We start from the raw sequence: 23,891 nt of genomic DNA on the forward strand, positions 1-23,891 counted from the left end.
GGGCAAAATCAGCCCAGTCCTCCCCAGTCTATCCAAGGACATGGTGGCCCAGTGCGAGGGAGGGCCAGGCAGGGGCCTGGGGCGGTTCGGGAGGAGAGATCTGGCCCCAGTTTGGAGGCTGAGATGGGGGAGCAAGATCTCACAGAGGGGCCAGGGGGACCCCTGGGGCAGCAGAGGCTTGGATGGAGTCGCCTGGGGGTGAGGCTGGGGAAGGGAGGCCGGTGCCCGGGAGCTGAGCCAGGCCCTGGCACTTCCTGGGGCACATCAGGTCCCGTAGATGCCCCGGCCCGGGGTCCCCTGCTTCTTCCTCTCCCCGTGCACAGGGGAAAGCAGGCTCCGCGGGTGCAGGTGAGCTGGGTCTCCCTGTTCCTAACACCTGTCTGTCTGTCCATCTCTCCCGCTTACCTGTCCACTCCAGTCAAGCTGCAGAGGAGCGAGCAACCCCACCGCTGGGACCCCTGTATCACCTCCTGCCACAGCCCGAGGCCTGGCCACTGCAGGACGCCCACCTGGGCCACAGCTGGCGGCCAGGACCGCAGCCGATGTAACGCACCCAAGTGGCCAGCCGGCTGGTCCCCTGTGGCTTTTTCCTAGGGAGGGGGGCCGTGTACTAATGGAGGAGAGTAAGACCCAGATTGGGAGGCCTGGCCACTGTCACGCAGAGTGTCAGGAGCAAGATGGGCCACGCCTCCAGAGCAAACCACGCCCCCGAGCAAGCCACACCCCCAGAGCAAGCCACACCCTCAGAGCAAGCCACACCCTCAGAGCAAGCCACACCTCAAAACAAACCACGCCCCCAGAGCAAGCCACACCCTCAGAGCAAGCCACACCTCAGAACAAACCACGCCCCCAGAGCAAGCTACACCCTCAGAGCAAGCCACACCCCCAGAGCAAGCCACACCCTCATAGCAAGCCACGCCCAGAGAAAGCCACGCCCCCAGAGCAAGCCACACCCTCAGAGCAAGCCACACCTCAGAACAAACCACGCCCCCAGAGCAAGCCACACCCTCAGAGCAAGCCACACCTCAGAACAAACCACGCCCCCAGGGCAAGCTACACCCTCAGAGCAAGCCACACCCCCAGAGCAAGCCACACCCTCAGAGCAAGCCACACCTCAGAACAAACCACGCCCCCAGAGCAAGCTACACCCTCAGAGCAAGCCACACCTCAGAACAAACCACGCCCTCAGAGCAAGCCACACCCCAGAGCAAGCCACACCCCCAGAGCAAGCCACACCCTCAGAGCAAGCCACACCTCAGAACAAACCACGCCCCCAGAGCAAGCTACACCCTCAGAGCAAGCCACACCTCAGAACAAACCACGCCCCCAGAGCAAGCCACACCCTCAGAGCAAGCCACACCTCTGGACAAACCACGCCCCCAGAGCAAGCTACACCCTCAGAGCAAGCCACACCTCAGAACAAACCACGCCCTCAGAGCAAGCCACACCCCCAGAGCAAGCCACACCCTCAGAGCAAGCCACACCCCCAGAGCAAGCCACACCCCCAGAGCAAGCCACACCCTCACAGCCAGGTTCCACTGGGTCTATGGAAACTGTAAAGTCATTGAGGCCCAGAGAGGGAAAGATACTTGCCTGAAGTCACACAGCGAATATCTGAGGTGTCAGAAGGACCGCCTCCCCAGGTCTCTCTCTGGGCGATGGGTGACTTCCTGGGTCCTACTGCACAGCAGGCTGAAGGGCCCTGCCCGGGGTTCACAGGGCTGTGCTCTTATCTCCCCAGCCTCGTCCTCCACACCCTTTTCCTCACCGACCATGAACCATGCCTTTTCCTGCACCAACCCCAGCACCCTGCCCCGAGGATCCCAGCCCATGAGCCCCAGGACCACCATGGGGCGGAGGAGGCAGCGGAGGAGGGAGCACAGGAGTTCGTGTAAGCCTTTGGTCCCTTTGGGCCACCTGTATGCTGGGAGTGAGGTTTTCCAGAGGGTGGAGCAGGACACCTGGGGAGGCGGGGCAGGCCAGGCTTAATGGCTCACGCCTGTCATCCCAGCGGCACGGGAGGCTGAGGCAGGAGGATCGTAAGTTGGAGGCCAGCCTCAGCAACTTAAGGAGGCCCTAAGCAACTTAGTGAGACCCTAAATAAATAATAAAAAGGGCTGCGGATGTGGCTCAGTGGTGAAGTGCCCCTGGGTTTAATCCAAGATTCTGATCCATGTTATGACACCGATGTCCTCTGAAAATATTCTGCCAAGAAGCCAGTCGCTAAAGATCATGTACTATATGATTCTGTTTCCATGAAACATCCAGAAAACGGAAAATTTTACAGAGACAAAAAGATCGGTGGTGGCTGAGGGCTGGGTGAGATGGGAGGATTGGGAGCAATAACAAATTTTCCTTGGGGTCAATCAATCTATTGATCATGGTGAACACACTAAAACCGTTGAATTGGACACTTTAAATGGGCAACTACTCTGACAGGTGACTTTATCTCAATGAAACCATTACCACTGGTGTATCCACCCTGGATATGCTACCCTCCCGTCAATTAATAGCTATTATCACATTGACCATCTTGATATTGCAGTGACACTTATTTTACTTCAGAATGGCCTCAAAGACCGAGCCTAGGATGCTGGCAGGATATTGGTTTTATTCTATTTTATTAATAGTTATTGTTAGTCTCTTACTGCACCTAATTTATAAATTAAACTTTGTCATAGGTATATATGTCTAGGAAAAAGCATAGTATACACAGGGTTCAGGACTTGGAACGCATCCCATGTGGTTAAGAAGGAACTAGGGTAACATAATTATGCAGAGCCCCAGAATCTCTGTGTTACAAAATCAGGTCCCCACATACTGTCTTCTTTAGTCCTTGCCCCAAGCAGGTAGGAGTCATGATCCCATGGCACAGATGAGGAAACTAAGGCTCAGAGTGGACCCCAGGTCGAGTCAGGATTCTCGCTTACGTGGCCCTCAGGCTCTGGTGTGGGTAGGCTCTGGTAAGGCCTCTCTGGGGCAGGCCACCTGAGTGCCATGATCACCTGTCCCCAGTATCCCTGGCTTCCAGCACGGTGGGGCCAGGTGGGCAGATTGTACACACAGAGACCACAGAGGTCATACTCTGCGGAGACCCCCTCAATGGCTTCGGCCTGCAGCTCCAGGGTGGCTTCTTCGCCACTGAGACCCTGTCCTCTCCACCCTTGGTGCGCTTCATTGAGCCCGACAGCCCGGCTGAGAGGTGAGCCTGCTGCCCTTCCCCTTTGTCCAGTGTATCCACCCTGTATATGCTACCCTCCCGTCGATTGATAGCTGTTTTCACATTGACCATCTCGGTATTGCCTGAAAGACCAAGTGTAGTGATGCTGGCAGGATATTGGTTTTAGTCTATAAAACTGACAAAGGGGACAGTGGGGAAACTGAGTCAAAACACCAAGCCCCGGCTTCCTTAGTGTATCTCAACCATGGAATCAACCAGCCCCATGTTGACAGTCGAGGCTCAGAGAAGTTGATTCACTTGCCCAGGATCACCCAGCCTGTGTGCCCTGCGGAGTCCCCTGTCTGAGGATCTTGTGAGGACTCCAGCATCTCCCCCCATGGACAGACAGACAAACCGGGGCCCAGGACGGTCAGGCCCTTAGCCGGGGTCCTAGGACATACTGTCTGATGATACATAGCTGGCACACCCAGGCCCGGAGGTGGGGTCCAGGTTGGCCCCTGGTCCCCAGTGGACATGTCATGCAGATTCTTCTCTCTGCTGGGCCACCCGGGGTTCAGGTGTGGGCTGCTGCAGGTGGGGGACCGTGTCCTGTCCATCAATGGCATCGCCACGGAAGACGGGACCATGGAGGAAGCCAACCAGCTCCTGAGAGACGCGGCACTCACCCACAAGGTGGTGCTGGAGGTGGAGTTCGACGTGGCCGGTGAGTGGGTGGCCTCTGTTGATCTTGCTCGCATCTGATGCAATTTTCCCAACACCCTGTCCCTCTGGGGGACAGCATCCGGTGGGAGTAGGAGGTAGCCTGGGGCTGGATAGGGGATACCCTGAGCTGCTTCTCTGCGTGGCTCGGCCAAAGGATCCAGATTCTGGTGGTGGGCTCTCCACCCCGTGCGACTCTACATGGGACACTTTCCCCATGTGTAAAGTGGCAGGTAGAACCCACATGAATCATGTAACTAGACCCAGCCAGGACCTGGCACACAGTAGGTGCTCAGTAAATCCTTGCTGGATCCAAACTGGATTGAATGTGGCCTTGGGGACCTCCCACGCTGACTGACAGTCCGCGGCCTGCGTTCCGGTCCTGACTCTGCTCTGACCATCGCGGGTCTGTCCTTGGGAGCAAATGTGGTACTTCTCTGGCCCTCGGTTTCCTCCTCCATCAGGCGGAAGAAGCAGAGCGGTGTTGGAAGGGTCTCTCTCAGGGGTCCCTCCCCGCCAGGCCAAAGTGGGGATCCCCGAGGCTCCCGCCGTGGGCCTCACATCAGCCCACATCTGTTTGTATGCAGAGTCGGTCATCCCTAGCAGCGGCACCTTCCATGTGAAGCTGCCCAAGCGGCGTGGCGTGGAGCTGGGCATCACCATTAGCTGTGAGTCCCCCTGCTGGAAGCCGGTCCTCAGGCCACCCCGGAGACCAAGCCACGCCCCCAGAGCAAGCCACGCCCCAGAGCAAGCCACGCCCCAGAGCAAGACACACCCCAGAGCAAGACACGCCCTCATCAAAGCCACGCCCTAGAGCAAACCACGCCCTCAGCAAAGCCACGCCCCAGAGCAAGCCACACCCCAGAGCAAGCCACGCCCTCAGGAAAGCCACGCCCCAGAGCAAGCCACACCCCCAGAGCAAGCCACACCCCCAGAGCAAGCCACATCCTGAAAGCAACCCACATCCTCAGAGCAACCCACACCCCGAGAGCAAACCACGCCCCTCAGAGCAAGACACCCGCTTCAGAACAAGCCACACCCCCAGAGCAAGCCACACCCCAGAGCAAGCCACACCCCCAGAGCAAGCCACACCCTCATCAAAGCCACGCCCCAGAGCAAACCACGCCCTCAGCAAAGCCACGCCCCAGAGCAAGCCACACCCCAGAGCAAGCCACGCCCTCAGCAAAGCCACGCCCCAGAGCAAGCCACATCCTCAGAGCAACCCACACCCCGAGAGCAAACCACGCCCCTCAGAGCAAGACACCCGCTTCAGAACAAGCCACACCCCCAGAGCAAGCCACACCCCAGAGCAAGCCACACCCCCAGAGCAAGCCACGCCCCAGAGAAAGCCACACCCTCACAGCAAGCAGTGCCCCTCAGAGCAAACCACACCCCTCAGAGCAAGGCACACTGTTCAGAACTAGCGGCAGCATCAGAGCAAGCCATGCCCCTGAGAGCAAGCCACACCCGGAGAGTAAGCCATGGCCCTAGAGCAAGCCACACTCTTCAGAACAAACCACACCCTCAGAGTAAGCCACACCCTTCAGGACAAGCCACGCCCTCAGAACAAACCACGCCCCAGAGCGAGCCATTCCCCTCAGAGCAAGCCACACCCCAGAGCAAGCCACACCCTTGGAGCAAACCACGCCCCCAGGGCAAGCCACGCCCCCAGAGCAACCCACACCCTCAGAGCAGGCCACACCCAGAGCAAGCCATACCCTTTCAAGCAAGCCACGCCCCTGAGCGCCAGCCACGCCCCTCAGAGCAAGCCACACCCCTCAGGACAAGCCACACCCTCAGAGTAAGCCAAGGCCTTTCAAACAAGCCACCCCGAGGAGCAGCTGTCTTCTCACCAGCATTGCCACACCCGGGACGCACCGTGGTGTAAGGGGAAGCACCCAGCTTGGGCAGGAGAGGAGGGAAGGTGGGAGCCCCCCTGGCCTGACAAGGCTCCTCGTGGGGCTGTGAGGGGCCCTCCAGAAAGACCCACACTGAGCCTCCTGTTGTGTGACTCAGTCTCACCACTTCCCCGCGAGGCCCGGGCCTCCCACTGATCTTGCAGAATGGAAACGAGGCTCAGGGTGGCGGAGGGTTTGTTCACAGTCACAGCCAGGAAGCCGTAGAACAGGGCGCCTCCATGTCCCCAGCAGCCCTGGGCTGCATGGCCTTGCCCCACCCTGAGGTCCTCGAGGTCAGATTCATGGCCACTTTCCCCCCAGCGGCCAGCAGGAAGCGAGGGGAGCCGCTGATCATCTCGGACATCAAGAAGGGCAGCGCCGCACACAGGTAGGGACACCCCTGGGGACACGGGGAGGGGACGCCCGGGCCCCACGTCTGCCTGCACCGGGCGCTTCCCATCCCCCACCCCGGCTCCCGCAGGACGGGCACCCTCGAGCCGGGTGACAAGCTGCTGGCCATCGACAACATCCGTCTGGACAACTGTCCCATGGAGGACGCCGTGCAGATCCTGCGACAGTGCGAGGACCTGGTGAAGCTGAAGATCCGGAAAGACGAAGACAATTCGGGTAGGGACCCGAGTGTCACCTCTCGAGCGCCACCCCATGGGCCAGCGAGGTCCCATCTGGCCAAGGAAGGAGGGAGGTGGAGACAGCTGAGTGCATGCGTGCAGACGGTGACCTCAGGGTCCCCACCGGAGCGGTTGCATGGCGTGGCGTGAGTGTCACCGCTGCAGGGGGCCAGCCCTGTCCCTGCCCCAGGGGACCCTGGCCCTCACGGCGTCCCCCTTTGCAGACGAGCAGGAGACCACGGGCGCCGTCAGCTACACGGTGGAGCTGAAGCGCTACGGGGGTCCCCTGGGCATCACCATCTCGGGCACAGAGGAGCCTTTTGACCCCATTGTCATCTCGGGCCTCACCAAGCGCGGGCTGGCGGAGAGGTGAGCGGGGCTCTGGGGGGACCCGGGTGGCCTCAGATGTCCCAGGGAAGGGACAGGCAGAGGGGCGCCCTGGTACTGCAGTGACCTGGTGGCTCCGGGAGGGAAGGCACCGCGCCCGCAGCGCCCCCTGCTGGACTCCCGGCGCGCTGCAGAGACTCCAAAGGTCCTTATGAACCACGGAGCGCCACCAGCACAGGCCTGGGTGTTGGGGACCCACAGACGACCCCTCTGCCCTCACCAGGCTGATGCAGCCCCGCGCTGGCCAACTGAAGGACAAACCAAAATGCAAATTTAGCCACTAACTTTCTAGTCGAAAGAGTTGTGCACAGTGGCTCATGCCTGGAATCCCAGCCGCTCTGGAGGCTGAGGCAGGAGGATCGCAAGTTGGAGGCCGGCCTCAGCAACTTAGCAAGACCATATCTTTATTTCAGTCTGCAATCAATATTTTCTTTTCCTCATACTACGTCTTCGGAATCGGGTGGCTATTTTAGAATCTAGCTGATTCTGATTCACATCGGCCACTCTCCAGTGACACAGAGGCCACCTGTCCTGCTGGCCTCGCTGCCTCTTCCTGATCCGCTGCCCAGGGAGTCTGGGCAGCATGCTGGGCAATGCCTACCCCCACTCACAAGCTCCCACAAAGGGTGACATCTGCGTCTGGGGTTCCGGATCCCTGACCCCAGTCCTCTGCCTCCCGTCTCCACCCCCCCCACCAGGACTGGTGCCATCCACGTGGGGGACCGCATCCTGGCCATCAACAGCGTCAGCCTCAAGGGCCGGCCCCTGAGCGAGGCCATCCACCTCCTGCAGGTGGCTGGCGAGACTGTCACACTGAAGATCAAGAAGCAGCTTGAACGTGAGCCCAGCTCAGCGTCCCGGGCACCACCCAGCCCCTTAGGAGGGGCAAGCCACCTGTCCCCCTGTGCTCAGCTTAACGCATGTCTCAGGAGTCCTTGCCACATCCCCGGGGAGGCAGGAGGGTGGCTGGGATAGCTGGAGAGAAGAGGGAGCCTGGGTTTGAGGTCTTCTTCTACTTATTTTTATTTATTTATTATTATTTTTTACATATGAATGCATCACAATTATTATTACAAATATTCAGCACAATTTTTCATATCTCTGGTTGTATATAAAGTAGGTTGACACCAATTCGTGTTTTCATACGTGTACTTTGGATGATGATGTCCATCACATTCCACCATCCTGGCTAACCCCCTGCCCTCTCCCTTCCCCTCCCACCCCTCTGCCCTATCTAGAGTTCGTCTATTCCTCCCATGCTCCCCCTCCCTACCCCACTATGAGTCAGCCTCGTTATATCAGAGAAAACATTCGGCATTTGTTTTTTGGGGGATTGGCTAACTTCACTTAGCATTGTCCTCTCCAATGCCATCCATTTACCTGCAAATGCCATGATTTTGTTCGTTTTTAGTGCCGAGTAATATTCCACTGTGTATATATTCCACATTTTTTTTATCCATCCATCCACTGAAGGGCATCTAGGTTGCTTCCACAGTTTAGCTATTGTGAATTGTGGTGCTGTAAACATTGATGTGGCTGTGTCCCTGTACTGTGCTGATTTTAAGTCCTTTGGGTATAGTCTGAGGAGAGGAATAGCTGGGTCAGATGGTGGTTCCATTCCCAGCTTTCCAAGGAATCTCCACACTGCTTTCCATATTTGCTGCACCAATTTCCAATCCCACCAGCAGTGTATGAGTGTGCCTTTTCCCCACATCCTCGCCAACACTTATTGTTGTGTGTCTTCATAATATCTGCCCTTCTGACTGGACGAGATGGTATCTTAGAGTGGTTTTGATTTGCATTTTTCTGATTGCTAGAGATGGTGAACATTTTTTCTTATATTTGTTGATTGATTCTATGTCCTCTTCTGAGAAGTGTCTGTTCAGATCCTTGGCCTATTTATTGATTGGATCATTATTTTTTTTTTGGTGTTAAGATTTTTGGGTTCTTTATTTACCCTCGAGATTAGTGCTCTATCTGATGTGTCAGGGGTAAAGATTTGCTCCCAGGATGTAGGCTCTCTGTTCACCTCACAGATTGTTTCTTTGGCTGAGAAAAAACTTTTTAAGTTGGATTCCATCCCATTTATTGATTCTTGGTTTTAATTCTTGCGCTATAGGGTCTTATTAAGGAAGTTGGGGCCTGATCCCACATGATGGAGATTAGGACCTACCTTTTTTTCTACTAGACGCAGAATCTCTGGTCTAATTCCTAAGTCCTTGATCCACTTTGAGTTGGGTTTTGTGCATGGTGACAGACAGTGCATGTTTTGGGGGTCTGTCCTCTAACATGGCTGCAGTGTTGCTCAGCCTGTGACCCGGGCCTCAGTTCCCCACCTGTGGACCCGGGTGTCAGCGGGGACCTGGGATGGCCCGGAGCATTCAGAAGTGTCAGAAGCCAAGGCCTGTGATCAGCTGCGACTCTGAGGTCACAGACGGCACCTCCTCCTCCTCCTCCTCCTCCTCCTCCCAGGTCCCCTCCTGCCCCACAAGCCGGGCAGCCTCAGCGAGGCCAGTGACGTGGATGAGGACCCACCGGACGCCATCAAAGAAGGCCGACTCCCAGCCCGGTTCTCGCCCGCCGTGCCCAGTGTGGACAGTGCTGTCGAGTCCTGGGACAGCTCGGCCACGGAGGGTGGTGGCTTTGGGGGTCCAGGTAACACCCTGGGGGGTCCTTGGACCTGCCCTGGTGGGGCTCAGTCTCTCTGGAGCTCCTTCCTGCCTCTCCTGTCTAGCATGACCCTCTAGACGACACTTCATAGAAGTAAGACGCAATGTGACCCCATTAACCACTTCCAGGGTCCCTACCATTCCTGGCACCCCAGCCAGCTATTTAGATTTCTCCTCCGTGAGACGAAGAACCAAGCCGGGCTGGCTCCCAGGGGTCACCTGTCATCCCAGGGGCTCAGGAGGCTGAGGCAGGAGGATCGCAAGTTGGAGGCCGGCCTCAGCCACTTAGTGAGACTGTCTCAAATCAAAACCCAAAAGGGCTGGGGACGGGGCTCAGTGGTTAAACACCCCGGGTTCAATCCCTGGTACCAGGGGAAAAAAAAAGGGGACCAAGTTTGCCTCATTCCTATCCCGACCTCTGGTACACAGTAGGTGCCCAATTAGTGTTCACTGCATCCAGTTGAACATGCAAAATCAGAAAGCACCCTCCCACCCCATCCTACAACACTTGAGCTGAGCCGATGCCTCTGGAGCCCCCTCCCGGGTCGCGTATGCTGAGACCCACCGGTGATGGGTGACATCTAATGCTGGCCTTGTGTGTCACCCTGGAACCCCCAGGTCACGCAGCGAGTGAACAAGGCCTCCGGGGGCCTGGGGAGCCCCAGTCCTGGCTCCCACCACAGGCGGGAACCTGCTCTCTGTGGGCCTCAGCCTCCCTCTCCATCCTCCGGGCCGAGCCTCTCTGCTCAGTTCCTGGGGACGTCTCTCAGAGGCTGTCCCCAAGGAGCTGGTGGGGACAGGGTCCAGAAGGCCAGCTTTGCAGGCCAGGCCTGTGGAGCTGGGTGACCGACCAGGAGGTCTGGGGAGGACCCCGGGGACACAGGGACCCTCAGGGGCTCCAGAGAGTCCCACAGGCCCCCGAGAGGAGGTCACCTAGTGAGGCTGGAAAGAGGTCAGCCAGGCGGACAAGGTCATCCAGAATGTGCATGTCCCCTGTCTCCGCCCGCCAGGTTCCTACACCCCACAGGCGATGGTCCGGGGTGGCGTGACCCCCCAGGAGTGGAGGTCCAGCCGGCTCAGGGGCAGCCCACCACCCATCGAGCCCCGGAGGACAAGCTTCAGCTTCCCTGAAGAGGAGGACTGGGAGCCACCAACGAGGTGTGTGGTGGGGACACCAGAGGAGGAGGAGGCAGCCTCGGACTCTTGGCTGGGATGGGCCAGGGTGGCCGGTCCCTGGGCTGTGCCAGGAGGTGGGGAGAGGGCACCAGGGCGGAGGCCCAGATGGGAGGCTGAGGCAGGAGGATCGCAAGGTGGAGGCCAGCCTCAGCCACTGAGTGAGGCCCTAAGCCACTCAGTGAGACCCTGTCTCAAATAATAAAAAAGGGGGGCTGGGGGCGTAGAGGCATCTCAAAAGATCAACAGGAGGCTCAGAACTTGAACCCGCACCCACCTTCTGCCCAGAAAGCCTTTCCGGCTTCTCTCCTGGAAAACTCCTACGTATCCCTCAAAACCCAGCTCAAATAACCCCGGCCTCCAGAGGGAGGCTCCCCCGACTTTCTCAGGCAGAAGGAAACCCTCCTTCCTTCCCCTGGGACCCCGAGAGAGAGAGAGAGAGAGAGAGAGAGAGAGAGAGAGAGCGCCCTTTGGAATCCACAGTGTGCCTCCAATGTCAACGACTTGGCACTCACAGGACGGGACAAGGAAGTCCCAAGTGGCCTTTGAGCCTCTCCCAGCAAAAAACTAAATGAATAAAATAAAGTCCCATCGTCTCCATCTCTCTGTGTCCCCCTGCTGTGTCACGGTGTGTGTGTCTGGGCGGGGCCGGGGCCTGTCCTCTGGGTCTATACCATGGATCTCCTCTCTGTCTGTCCGTCTGTCCGTCTGTCTCTCTTCCCAGGCGTCCTGTGTCACCGCTCTCCACTCTGTCTCATCTGCCCATGTTTTAACTGGCCACCGACACTCCTGGTGGCCCCTAGCTGCGTGCCCCCCCTCCCCGGCCCATTCTGTGTCACCAACCACTGTCCCCACCCCCACCTCGGGGGGGCCCCAGCACTGCCACCGAGGACACCTGTCCGCCTGCCCGTCCGTCAATCCGTCCGTCCACCCTCTGGCCCCTTGAGCCCGACGATGGCCCCAGGGCCCTGAAGACACGCCTCCAGCCCCGGCCTGTCACCCAGCTGCCACCTGATGCTGTGGTTCCCTACGTTACAGCCCAGGCCCCGGCGCCCCCCGTGAGGAGGGCTTCTGGCGGGTGCTCGGGGAAGCCCTCGAAGACCTGGAGTCGTGTGGCCAGTCGGAGATGCTGCGGGAGCTGGAGGTATGGGCCACCCGGGCCTGGGCACATTGGGGTGTATGTGCTGGGAGGGGACACATCTCCAGCCCTTTATTAAAAATTTTTATTTAATTTTTTTTTAATTTGAAGACAGTCTCACTAAGTTATTTAGGGTTTTTGCTAAATTGCTGAGGCTGGCCTCCCCCTTGAGATCCTCCTGCCTCAGCCTCCAGAGCTGCTGGGATTCCAGGCGTGGGCCACTGTGCTCGAGTCTTCCATGTGTATTTTTTAAGCCATGATGTTTTGCCTGGTGGCTTAGCTACTGAACTTTCAGTATTTTTTCTTTGCTCAGGGAGTCCATTGGTAAAGCTACGATTCCACCTATAGGTACTGCTTTGGCTGTGATCCTTTAAATTTTGATTTATGCTCTTTTTACCAGTCCATTCAGTTTCAAATGTTTTAAAGATTTTCACCATTGTCTTCACTTCAACCTCTGAACTGTGCAGAAGTGGGAAGTTTTTTGTTTTGTTTTTTGTTTTTTTTTTTGGTTTTAGAATGCTTGATTTTGTTTTTAGCTAATTTATATTTAATGTAAAAGAAAACCCAATTCATATTGCTTTTTTTTTCATTATTATGTACCGTGGCCAGAATATATTCAATTTCATATTAATTCTTTAGAATTTGTGAAAACTTCTTTCTCTGTGACCTAAAATGGGATCATTTTTTTTTCTGTACCAGGAATTGAACCCAGGGGGGTGCTTAACCACTGAGCCCCGTCCCCAGCCTCTTTTATGTTTTATTTTGAGACAGGATCTCACTGAGTTGCTGAGGCTGGCTTTGAACTCATTATTCTCCTGCCTCAGCCTCCCCAGCCGCTGGGATTCTAGGCAAGCACTACTACTTCCAGCCCCGTATTTTTTCTTAACTTCAATTTTCTAACAAACTCTAATCAATACTTCTTAATAAGACAGGCACTTGAGAATATGCCCAACTTTCCCCCAAACAATCTCCTTCTATCTCCTAACTTATTTATAAAAACTGCTCAAATTTCATGCGGGGATTTGGCCAGTACGTGTTTCCTCTTATCAACCTTTTTCTTTGTTCACGTTCCTTCTCTTATCCCACCTTTCCTTTCCGAGTTCCTTTTTTAAATATTTTTTTTTTCAAAAGCTCAGTCAGTGAGGGTCTTTGGATGTCAGGTCTCTTAGGTCTTGTGGTCTCAAGAGCTCTGTTTCCCTGCAAATCTTGAATGATAGTTTAGCTGGGTATAAAACGGAAATTCTCTGACTTCCTGGAAGGTATGGCTCCATTATCTAAGAGGCATTCTGTCCTCCAGGTCTCTTAGCTTTTCTTTTCACATCTTTCTCTGCCCTCTTTAATCTGCCCACCAATTCACTAATTTGCTCTTGGCTGTATTTATTCTAATGTATAGTCCTAAAGATCGTATTTCAGGATCTATCTCTTTTATTTGTAGGTCTATTTATTTTTCAAATATTCTGTCTTTTGCTCTTAATGTCTTTGTCTCCCTATGTTTCGACTTTTCTGTACATTTTTCAACAGACCTATTCTCAACTTTTCTTTCTTTTGTGTGTTTTTTTTTTCCTATTATTTCTAGCGTCTGGGCATGAATCTACCTGTCTGTTACCTCCAGGGGCAGCTGGGCTTTTTGTTTTCACCCTGTACTTCCTCTTGGGGGCAGTCACTCACAGAGGCACCCCACCTGTGTTCTGTCTTGTTGGAGCATCTCTGAGATAGTCCCTCCTCCTGTGCCGCCCTACTGCTGCCCCCAGCCATGGGCCTCCTTCCAGGTCTCCCCACCACAGGGCCTTTGCATACGCTGCTCCGTCTTCCAGAGACACTCTCCTGCCTCCTCTCTTTCCTTGTCTCTGAGATCTCGGTTCTGGAAATTTCCCTGACCACTTACCCTATCCTGGGTGCTCACGACCCATGAACCTCTCCTGTCTCAATGATCATGTTACCTTAACGTTTATGTTCATGAATAGCCGTGCAGCAAAGTGGTTAAGAGCCCTGACTTTGGAGCCGGACTCTGGATTCAAATCATATCTCTCTAAGCCTCAGTTTACTTATCTGCATAATGGGGGGGGGGAATGGTGCAAGACCCCCTCATTACTATTGCAGAGAATAAAAAAAGAGTTGTGAGTGTGAAGTGCTGAGAAGTGAGCCCAGCATCCGGGCACATGGTGCACGTCCGGAATCCCAGTGGCTCTGGAGGCTGAGGCAGGAGGATCACAAGTTGGAGGCCAGCCTCAGCAACATAGTGAGGCCCTAAGCAACTCAGTGAGACCCTGTCTCTAAATAAGATAGAAAAAGATCTGGGGATGGGGCTCATGCTGAAGCACTCCATCTTTCAATCCCCAAAAAGAAACAAGAAATGAGCCTAGAAAGTTCTAGAATGCAGCCCCAGTCATTATTATTGTGATTATGTAATGGGAGCCCCCAAGGTGGGGCAAGAGCCACCTCCCTCTGTTCCCCCCGGGGACCCTGGGTACTCAGCGGGTGTCCCCAGGTGCTGACTGCCCGATGCAGCAGGCGGACGGTCCTCTGAGAGCCAAGTGGTGTCCCCCTACAGGCCTCCATCCTGACGGGCTCCGTGCAGAGCGCGGCCCTGGAGGGCAGGCCTGGCCCCCGGGCCTGGAGGAGGGCCCGGGAGATGCGAGGGTCCCCCGAAGACCTGCAGGAGCTGCTGCAGCCCGCGCCCCTGGAGATGCACAAGGTGGGTGCCGGGTGGGGACCCTCCTGGGACGCGGAGGGCCCCTCTGCTGTCCACGTTCATCCGCCTCCACCGAAAAACAGGGATTTTATACCGGGTTGAGTTTCCCACAACCTCGTCATTTGGGTGATAAACACGCACAATGCAGAACGGGACTAAGTGGACCGGCTTTTACCCCCTCTCCAGTGTGTGTGTGTGTCCAAGTGTGTGTGAGTGGGCACCAATGTGTGCACATGCATCTAGAAAAGTCGACATATTAGGGGCATCTAGATACGTGCACGTGTGTATACAGTCAGCCCTCCCTATCCACAGCTTCTGCGTTTGCAGATCCAAGCACACACAGATTGGAAACATTTGTCAAAAAATGACATCTGTGCTGGGCACCAGGGCGCCTGCGGGTCATCCCAGGGACTTGGGAGGCTGAGGCAGGAGGATCGTAAGTTGGAGGCCAGCCTCAGCAACTTAGCAAGACTCTCAAAGTTTAAAAAAAAATAATAGAAATGGCGGAAGGGGGCGAGGCTAGGGCTGTGGCTCAGTGGTAGAGCACTCACCTAGCACGTGTGAGGCCCTGGGTTCGATCCTCAGCACCACATAAAAGTAAATAAATAAAATAAAGGTATGGTGTCCAATTACAACTAAAAAATTTTTTGTTTACAAATGGCGGGGGATGTGGCTCAGCAGTAAAGCATCCCTGGGTTCAATCTATGCTTAGAAAAAAAATGACATCGGCACTGAACATGTACAGACTTTTTTTTAAGTCTTTAAGGGTTACTGGAATCAATCTCCTGCAGAGACTGAAGAACCACTGTGCAATCTCTCTCTCTCTCTCTCTCTCTCTCTCTCTCTCTCTCTCTCTTTCTCTTGAGGATTAAATCCAAGGACCCTGAACCACTGAGCCACATCCCCAGCGCTTTTCATTTTTCATTTTGAGACAGGTCTCACTAAGTGGCTGAGGCTGGCCTCCAACTTTGCGGTCCTCCTGCCTCAGCCTCTCCCAGCCACCGGGGAGCTGACAGGCGTGGGCCAGGGCACCAGGCTGTGTAACATTTTTCTATCCATCATAACTTTCCGTCACTACCTGAAACGAGAAGCCAGCATCTCCCTGGAGGAGAAACCCCTAGGCCCCTGTCTCTGAGCAGCCCTTGAGCCCTAAGCCAGCTCTTTCCAACGCCAGACCAAGGGATTCAGGCCACCATGGGGCGGGGGGGGGGCTGGAGTCACAAGTCAGAGCTTCAGGGACCCCCCTCGTCCTTCTGCTCCCAGGTGACGCTGCACAAGGACCCCGTGCGGAACGACTTTGGTTTCAGCGTCTCGGACGGCCTCCTGGAGAAGGGAGTCTACGTGCACACCGTGCGCCCCGAAGGACCAGCCCAGCGTGGGGGCCTCCAGCCCTTTGACAGGGTCCTTCAGGTAACACAGGGGACACTACAGGGGTGGGGGTGGGGCCTTGGGACGGGGGAAGAGCCCACCTCTACACATCTGGGAGAAGCCAATGACGACTGGGTGCGGTGGCACACACCTGTCATCCCAGCGACTTGGGAGGCTGAGGCAAGAGGATCCCAAGTTGGAGGCCAGCCTCAGCAATTTAGTGAGACCCTATGCAACTTAGACCCTGTGTCAAAATTAAAAATTAAAAAAAAAAAGAATAGGGGTGTAGCTCAATGGGAAGTCACCCCAGGTCCTATCCCCAGTACAAGTAATAATAATAATAAGGGGAATGACAAAGTGAGCTGTATCAGTCAGGTGAGGCTGAGTTATGCTGCAGTAACAAACAACCCCCAGACCTCAGTGCTGAGCATGCACTAGTATTGAACTACTCTGTGCGTCCACTGGGGGGCAGTGTGGCCTTGCTTTCCCCAGGCGGATGGACCCTCCAGCTTGTCTAACTCCCGTGAGGCTGCCTTCACCCAGAAAGATACCTGTCACGATCCTTCGCAGCCCATGTGACCTGCCTGACAGCCAAGGACACCGGGGAGGGTGGGAAGTCCCCCTGGACCATCCTTTCCCATGCCCAGACATTTTTGTCTCCTGGCTCTGGTACTAAATGGACTAAACTTGTGCTTTCTCTCCCTAAATCGATGGGGCTTTTTCAACTTAGTTATTTTGAAAGGAAATTTTTTTGTTGTGGCTTTGGATGGAACCCGGGGGCTCTTAACCACGGAGCCCCAGCCCCGGCCCTTTTTATTTTTATTTTTATTTTTTCATTTTGAGACAGGGTCTTGCTAAGTGGCTTAGGGTCTCACTCAGTGGCTGAGGCTGGCCTCCACCTTGGGATCCTCCTGCCTCAGCCTCCCGAGCTGTTCCCTTCCACTCCTCCCTCCCCCTGCTGAGCTGACCCCTGGGTCCTGTCGCCTGGCTGTGCACTGTGCAGGTCAACCATGTTCGCACGCGGGACTTCGACTGCTGCCTGGCGGTGCCACTCCTGGCCGAGGCGGGTGACGTCCTGGAACTGGTCATCAGCCGCAACCCCCTGGCGCAGAGCAAGAGGACATCGCGAGCGCCAGGCCCCGGCAGTCCCCAGATGCTCTGAAGACGGCCCTTGATCCAGACACCCCAGGGGGCCAACGGGGGGGGGGTCCCCGTGGGCACCTGCTTGGCCGACTGGGACGGGACCTGGTCTCTGTCCCCAAGTTCCATGTCAACGGGGGGCACCAGGCAGCGAGGTTCCCGCCCTCGGTTCAGAGTGACATCTGTGTGTTTGCCAAGTTGGTCACCAAGATGCCCCAGAGGGGTGGGGACAGGAGGAGAGGGGCTGGGGCTTCTCAGGTCCCTGTGGGCCTCCGTGGACAGGTGACAGGGACGGGAAAGCCCGAGAATGGGCTACCAGGGGCGCTGAGCTCGCTGTCACAGGAGGTGAGCAGGGACCGTCCCCCAGGACCCGTCCCCTGGACTCAGGTGCTTACATTCCCTGGCAGAGGGCCCATGTCACCCAGGGACCCGGCCACCAAGGAGGATGTGTTCAGGGTGGGACTCCTGGGACCCCGTCTCCCGCAGCACCTCCGCTTTGGGGACACCGAGCTGGGGCACGTGGGACCCCGGGAAGCCGGCCCTGAGCCTTTGACTGGGGCCTGTGGGTCTGGGGACCCTGGGGCGGGCACCATCGGGCTTTGGGTGACCACGACCCATCTCCGTCCCCGAGTTAGTCCAGGCCCCTTTTAGTGGTGATGTCATGTCCCCGGGATCGGTTCCTGTTGGACAGTCTCTGGGTGGACACAGGACCCTCTCCACCTGCCCACCGTCCCCTCCACTTCCCAGCATCCTGCTCCCTGATGGTCCCGTCCCCAAGGGTCCTTCCTGCCTCTGGCTGGGGCCACCCAGCGTCTCTGCCATCTTGGATTCCGGGGTCAACGTCCACCCCAGGGTGAAAGGACTCTGCCCACCCGTCATCAGGGGCACCATGTGAAGGCCCAGAGACCCCGGCTTCGAGGGGTGGGAGACGGCACCGCCAGAGAGAGGTGTCTCTCCGGGCCATCAGCGGGTCCTGCTGTGCAGCCTTGGATGGGTGGCCCACCCTCTCTGGGCCTTTGTGAAGAAACAGGGCTGTCATGGACACACACTCAGGGCTTCTGGGCTTGGGCTTGCCCCTTCGACTCCAGGCCAGGGAGGACACATACACTCCGACCTGCACACCCCCCCCCCGTCCCTTCCTCGGGCTGTGGCCTCTGCCATTTACCCCCCCCCCCAACATATGCAATGAGGCCGGGCGGCGTGGCTCTGTGGCCAGTGGGACCTTCTCATATGCAATACTTCCCGTGGCTTCTCGTGGGGACCCCCGTCCCTGACTTGACGCTCCCCAGCACCCCTCCCCGGTGAGCACCCTGCCTGCAGACGCCTCTTGGGAACGGTCCCTGTGACATGTCCCCCCCCCCGTCCCCCCCCCCGTCCCCAAAGCTGTATTTTTCTCTGGTTGAGATTAGAACTTTCCTTGTAAAGTATTTTTCTACTCGAGGTTTCTTAGGGCTCCGGGGAGAGCCCGACGTGCCAACCAGCGACATTGCAGAGGCCACTTGTGGTCTGTTGGGGGCCCATGTGTCAATCTGTGTCCCTCCAGGGGTTGCCGTGACGGGCGTGGGGTGGGGTGGGGGGTCCAGTCCCCGCGGGGTGACTTTTTAAAAAAAATAAATAAAAATATTTCAAGGCACCGGAGTGGACGGTTTTCTTTTTCCTTAATTTTCTTTATTTCTTGGTTGGAGAGACCCAGTGTCCCTACAGATCCAGTGACATCGCACCTGGTTTAAGTTCAAACACTGATATTTTTGTTGTTGTTTGAAGTTTGGGTACCAAGGATGGAACCCCAGGAGGACTTAACCACCGAACCCCCATCCCCAGCCCTTATTTTTATTCCTTTTTTAGAGACAGGGCCTCCCTATGTTGTTGACGCTGGCCTCCAACTTGCCATCCTCCTGCCTCAGCCTCCCCAACGTGAATGCACATTAGCCACACGTTAAGACATTTTAAAAACCTGCCATTTACTGGGCGTGATGTGGCCCCTGGACATTACAACATCCACAGAGGGACTGAGGGCCTGTCTGCCTACTGCAGTGGAGGACGGTGAACCCCATAAGCAAATCATTAAGACTTCAGGCTCCGGAGGCCGAGGCAGGAAGGATCGCAAGTGGGCGTCCATAAGCAACCTCGCGTGAGACCCTGGCTCAAAAATAAAAACTAAAAAGGGCTTGGAGTGTGGGCGCGGTGGCGCACGCCTGTCATCCCCCCAGCGGCTCTGGAGGCTGAGGCAGGAGGATCCCAAGTTGGAGGCCAGCCTCAGCCGCTCAGCGAGAGTCCCTGTCTCTCAATAAAATACCGAACTGGTCCCCCCCACCTCCACCTGGGACGGGATCCTCCACCTGCACTCTACATTTTTGCAGGGTCGGCCTCAAAAAGCCCTTCACAGAAATTTCTAGAAACTGTCAAGGGCTCGCCCAACCCACGGGGGAAACATCCGCTCAGCCCCAACACACCGCACACCAGCTGGGGGCTTTTAAAAAGGAAACGTTTATTGTCGTGTTATAAGGTGATTACAAACTCCTCTACAAAAAAGAAAAACAAAGCCAAAGATGGATTTAAAATATCGATATACATATTTATCTAAAAAGCCAAGAAGAAATGAACACACACACTCACGCTCACACAAGCCCCGCGAATCCCAGGGACCCTCCATCATCAAACATGGACGCACAGAAGCTCGTATTCTGCGGGGACAGGGGACGGGGAGGGGGACACACCAAGGATTTTGTTCAAATACAAATATTTCCTCCTCCGAAGAGTCTCCCGTGGATGGATTTCATAGATTCTTTTTTTTTTTTTTTTTGGTCGTATTTTTTCTTTTTTACAAAAGTTTAAAACACCTTAAAAATAGTTTGAAGGTTTTTTTTTTATTTTATTTTTTTTTTAATTTTTTAAAAATTTTTATTTTTTAAAAAAGTCCCGATGAGCCAGGACATTTTTTTTTTTTTCTGGAAGGAGGCGAACCCCACGTTTATCAGCTTTTGCTTTGTGCTGAATAGAGAGAGTCTTGGGGGTGGAGGGGGCGAGGAGGGGGAGGGGAAGGTTGGGGGACCATGACTTGGGGGAAATCAAGGGACAAAAAAAAGTTAAAATGCAGCCACCATCTCGATGGGAAGCCAAATGTCCCACAAGAGACTCCCTCTTCCTCCTCCAGGGAGTCACAACAGGTCGAGAGGGGACACTCAGGGGACCATGGGGGGGGGGAGCTTCCTGTGGGGGGTCACGGGCGGGCAGGCGGGGGTGGCCCTGGGACTCTGGATTGTTCTCCAACTTGGTGGCTCCTGGGTTTTCGGTTTGGCCCTGAATCTGTCGGAGGGTATCGCCTGCATCTGAGGCTTTGAAGGACCCTCCAGGGATTGTCCCTTGGGTCCCCTTCTGGCTGAGTCTCGGGGAGAAGTTGGGGACTCTCTGCTCCTGGCCTGGTGCCACCGCCCAGAGCCATGGCTTTATCAAAGGGGCTCTTGGAGGTGCTCGGGGACAGCCCAGGGGGGCTCTTGGTGCCACCATCTTTGGGGTGCTGGGCGGGGACTGGGGAGTGCCACCTACCCCGGGGCTCCGTCTGGAGCCCTGGAAGTTGTCATTAAAATCCTATATTTTTTTTTTTTTAGGGGGGAGCCGACCGGCCAGCCTGGGCCTTGGCTGGCTCTTGTGCACAGAGGACTCTCAGGTCCCCTCTCCCAGGGGTGACCTGCGGGGAAGGAGGTCCCTGGGCAGGGCCAGAGGGGACAGATGGCCTGTCCTGCCCGAGGCCACCTCCCATCTTGCCAGCTGGGGACCGAGAGGCCCCGGGGGAGGGTCTGAGGTGCTGGGGATGCTTCTCGCCCCGTCCCTGACCACCAGGGCATCTGCTTCCTCTGTCACCAACGCGTCTTTGGTCGCCAGGGAGAACCTTGGGGAGGGATGGGGACCCGGCTCTGGTCACACTCGCCGGCCACCGCCTGATCCTCGTGACTCGGGAACGTCTGGAGCCCCCTCCCTGCTCGGGGACCGGGTTTCCCCAGGGACACCGAGGTCACTGCACAGGGGACCCTGGAGAGCCTTGGGGTCAGTCCCAGGGTCTCCGATCCATGAGGCAGCTCCCCGGGGAGGGGGGGACATTCATCTTGGGGACCCCCCCCCCACTTCTTCATCTTTAAAAAAAAAAAAGTCTGTGCCTTGGTGGCTTCCTGTCCAGATGGGGCAGCCTAGGCACCGGGTGACACCAGATTTGGTGACACCAGATCTCTGACCCGGGAGGAAGGTCGGACCCACCTGTCCCAAGACGGGGACCAGTCGTGAGCTCTAAGGGACAAATTTCACTTCTACAGAGAGAGACGGGAAAGACAGCCGTCGTCACAGGGGACACGGACGGACGCTGTGGCCAGGAGGGGACACGGGGAAGGCAGGGGCCCAGGGCCCCCGGAGCAGCAGTTGGAGACAGTGGCCAACCCCTCTTCCAGGTGGGGGCCTTGGGGACCCGGCCTCTGTGTGCGTCTTTGGTCTAGAATAGTGTCACCACGTTAGCGGGACGTCCTTCCCCCGGGTCACAAGCTCGTGGTGGTGGCAGGAGGGAAAAGGGAGACCGAGAGGACCCCGAAGGCTCAGGTGGCTGCAGTTTGTCAGGGTCCTGCTCCCCGGGGGGTGGGGACCCTGCCTTCCCAGAGGGACACAAGGTGAGTTTTCTAGAAAGTTCCAGAAGACGACAGGAAAACCGGAGGGGGGGGGTCACACGGCAACTGGGTCACATCAGCAGGACAAGGACACAGGCCCCACACCACGGGGACCACAGAGACACGGAAAAACAGGGGCAGGGGACCACCACGGGTGGCTTGGAATGGGATCGGGGGACGTTTGGCAGAGTGTCCCTAAATAGGCCACTTGTCCCAGACCAGAGGGGCAGGAGGGGGACAGGGGAGTCTCCCCCCATCCACTAAAAATCCCAGATTGGGGCGGCAGGAGGTTTCCAGGGGTCAGCCTCGGGGACAGTCCCCGCCTGGGTGCCTGCGGTCACGTTGGGGGTGTGGCTGAGACGCTGACCACAGTGACAAGGACGGCCCATGGCCCCGTTCAGGTCCAGAGGGGGCACGGGGTGGACCTCTGAAGGGTGTAGCACCTTCCTTCCTGGTTCAGGGGCGAACCTGGCTCTGTGTGTCACTCACGATGACACCAGCTCTTGGGGTGCCAGCCCCCCCTCCCCCGGGTCCCTGGACGACCCCAACCTGCTGGCACTCAGGAGGATTTGGGGGGATGCCGGGCACCTCCATCCCACCCCTGAGACCACTCTGGGCATTTGGGGGCTAGGAGCTGAGGTGGCCCTAGGTGACACTTGAGAGAGAGCTTGAGAGGCGGGTCCCCGTTGGGGGTGGAGAGCCAAGGGGAGGAAATCCCCGCTCCCCAACTCCAGGCCCCTTAGAACACGCAGGGCCCCGTCCTTTGGTCCATCTGTGTCCCCTCATCCTTGGGGGGGGGACACCCAGATCCTGCTGTGACCCCCAGACCCCGGATGCTCTCAAGCCAGCTTGGGGTCTTTGCCTGGAATGTTCCAGAAAGGATCGTGCGAGGCCCATCACCCACCTCTTTCAAGGGCTACCAGCTCTCTGCCATCTCTCACAGCTCCTGCTTGGACCCTGGACTCTGGACAGTCCTACTGATTATCCACCCTCGATCTCCAAATAAAAGATGAGATTTTTTTTTTAAATCCTAGAGCTAGAGTTCCTATTGCTCTTTAACTTTTCAAATCCTGCTTCAAGAGTCTCCTTTCTGAGCTCTCTCCGTCCGTCTATTTAATTTGAGGGCCTGGTTCATAGATTTTGGCAGGTTTACTGTTGGCTGAGAGAAATGTAACAAAGGGTCTCCTCTGGGCCCTGTCTCTTCTGCTCCTCGGGGGTCTGGCCAGACACTCTGCTCCGGATGTCGAACCCCCTGAACCAGGTTCGGAAAGATACTACACCCTCAGGATGCAGCTCAGGGCTAAAAAAAATCGTCCTCAACATTTTAGTTTCACTTGGGGGTCAGAATTTTCTCCTGGTTCGACCAAGCACCGAAAAGTTGCTTTTGGAAAAGAAAACAAACAAACAACAACAAAAAAAAAAAACCCGATCTCTATTGCTGGCAAGAAGAGTCATTCACATGGTCAAAGTGTCCCATGGTCAAGAGTCACATGTTCCAGAAAGAGAAAAAAACAAAGATATCTACAAAGAAAACTTTTCACCCAGTTCCCCTAAAATAGACCTAATTCAGTAGGAAAGTTCGGATTTCCCTGGGGACATCTGCCCAGGGGGGGTTTCTTCTATTTTTTTTTTTTGTACAAAATATCCCCAAATCAGAACAAAATACGCACACCCACAATACACACACACACACACACACACACGCTCACGCACACGTGCACACGCACGGAGTTCACGTTTGACAAAAAACACCAACGAGGACGAGGAAGAGATCCCTAGTGCAAAATATAAAGCTCTGTAAACCTGGTCCTAGGAGAATCTAATGTTAGTAAACAGGTGGAAAGCGGCCGCCCCCCGGGGGGTCTCACATCATGGTCTCCACGATGATGTGAGTTGGTTTCATGAGGGTCCCATTCAGCGTGATGCGGGAGCTGTAGGGAGTAGCCCCTTCACACTCCACGGCCCAGCGGTTGGGTTCCCTCGGGGTCAGGAGGTACTTGACTCTCTGCAGAAGGAAGACCCCAGGGCTCAGATTCCACGTCCCCGTTCCCCTCGGCCTCCCTCCTGACATTTCTTGTGTGTGCTGTGTGGCGTTGGGACAATGATCACCCTCTCGGGTTTTGGGGGTTCTCCTGGAGTGAATGGAAGGTTCTTGCTCCCTGATTGGACTTTGGCTCATGCTTCTGGGGATGAGGGAGGGGGCCACTTGGGAGTGCTCAGAGCAGCAGGTGTCCCCTGTTGGTCCTCTGTTCCCAGGATTTCAGGTTT

At 56.2% G+C, this 23,891-nt stretch overlaps 2 protein-coding genes across 15 annotated transcripts in view; one reads left to right on the forward strand and one right to left on the reverse strand.

Moving 5' to 3' along the window:
- GRIP2 (glutamate receptor interacting protein 2) overlaps positions 1-18,056 on the forward strand; it is a 39,884-nt gene extending 21,828 nt beyond the window's left edge. For 6 of the 8 annotated variants that reach the window (XM_081276036.1, XM_081276042.1, XM_081276040.1 and 3 more), the window contains 15 exons: positions 419-544; positions 1,742-1,891; positions 3,016-3,202; positions 3,739-3,884; positions 4,468-4,548; positions 6,100-6,166; positions 6,260-6,405; positions 6,632-6,776; positions 7,493-7,632; positions 9,267-9,449; positions 10,474-10,621; positions 11,675-11,780; positions 14,326-14,469; positions 15,730-15,876; positions 16,838-18,056. In XM_081276036.1, coding sequence (XP_081132162.1) covers positions 419-544; positions 1,742-1,891; positions 3,016-3,202; positions 3,739-3,884; positions 4,468-4,548; positions 6,100-6,166; positions 6,260-6,405; positions 6,632-6,776; positions 7,493-7,632; positions 9,267-9,449; positions 10,474-10,621; positions 11,675-11,780; positions 14,326-14,469; positions 15,730-15,876; positions 16,838-16,996 — 2,075 coding nt within the window. In that variant the 3' untranslated portion in view covers positions 16,997-18,056. Of the gene's footprint in view, positions 1-418; positions 545-1,741; positions 1,892-3,015; positions 3,203-3,738; positions 3,885-4,467; positions 4,549-6,099; positions 6,167-6,259; positions 6,406-6,631; positions 6,777-7,492; positions 7,633-9,266; positions 9,450-10,473; positions 10,622-11,360; positions 11,781-14,325; positions 14,470-15,729; positions 15,900-15,952; positions 15,978-16,837 lie in introns of those variants that run through there. The other 2 variants (XM_081276038.1, XM_081276043.1) reach the window with 2 other exon arrangements.
- Positions 18,057-23,016: 4,960 nt separating this feature from the next.
- The window catches only part of SLC6A6 (solute carrier family 6 member 6), a 53,133-nt gene continuing 52,258 nt past the window's right edge, over positions 23,017-23,891 (reverse strand). For all 7 annotated transcript variants that reach the window (XM_081276215.1, XM_081276213.1, XM_081276214.1 and 4 more), the window contains one exon: positions 23,017-23,628. In XM_081276215.1, the coding sequence (XP_081132341.1) occupies positions 23,488-23,628 (141 nt within the window). In that variant the 3' untranslated portion in view covers positions 23,017-23,487. The remainder of the gene's footprint in view (positions 23,629-23,891) is intronic.

The sequence above is a fragment of the Spermophilus citellus genome (assembly GCF_964194105.1).
Source record: "Spermophilus citellus genome assembly, chromosome: 19".
NCBI classification, from domain to species: domain Eukaryota; kingdom Metazoa; phylum Chordata; class Mammalia; order Rodentia; family Sciuridae; genus Spermophilus; species Spermophilus citellus.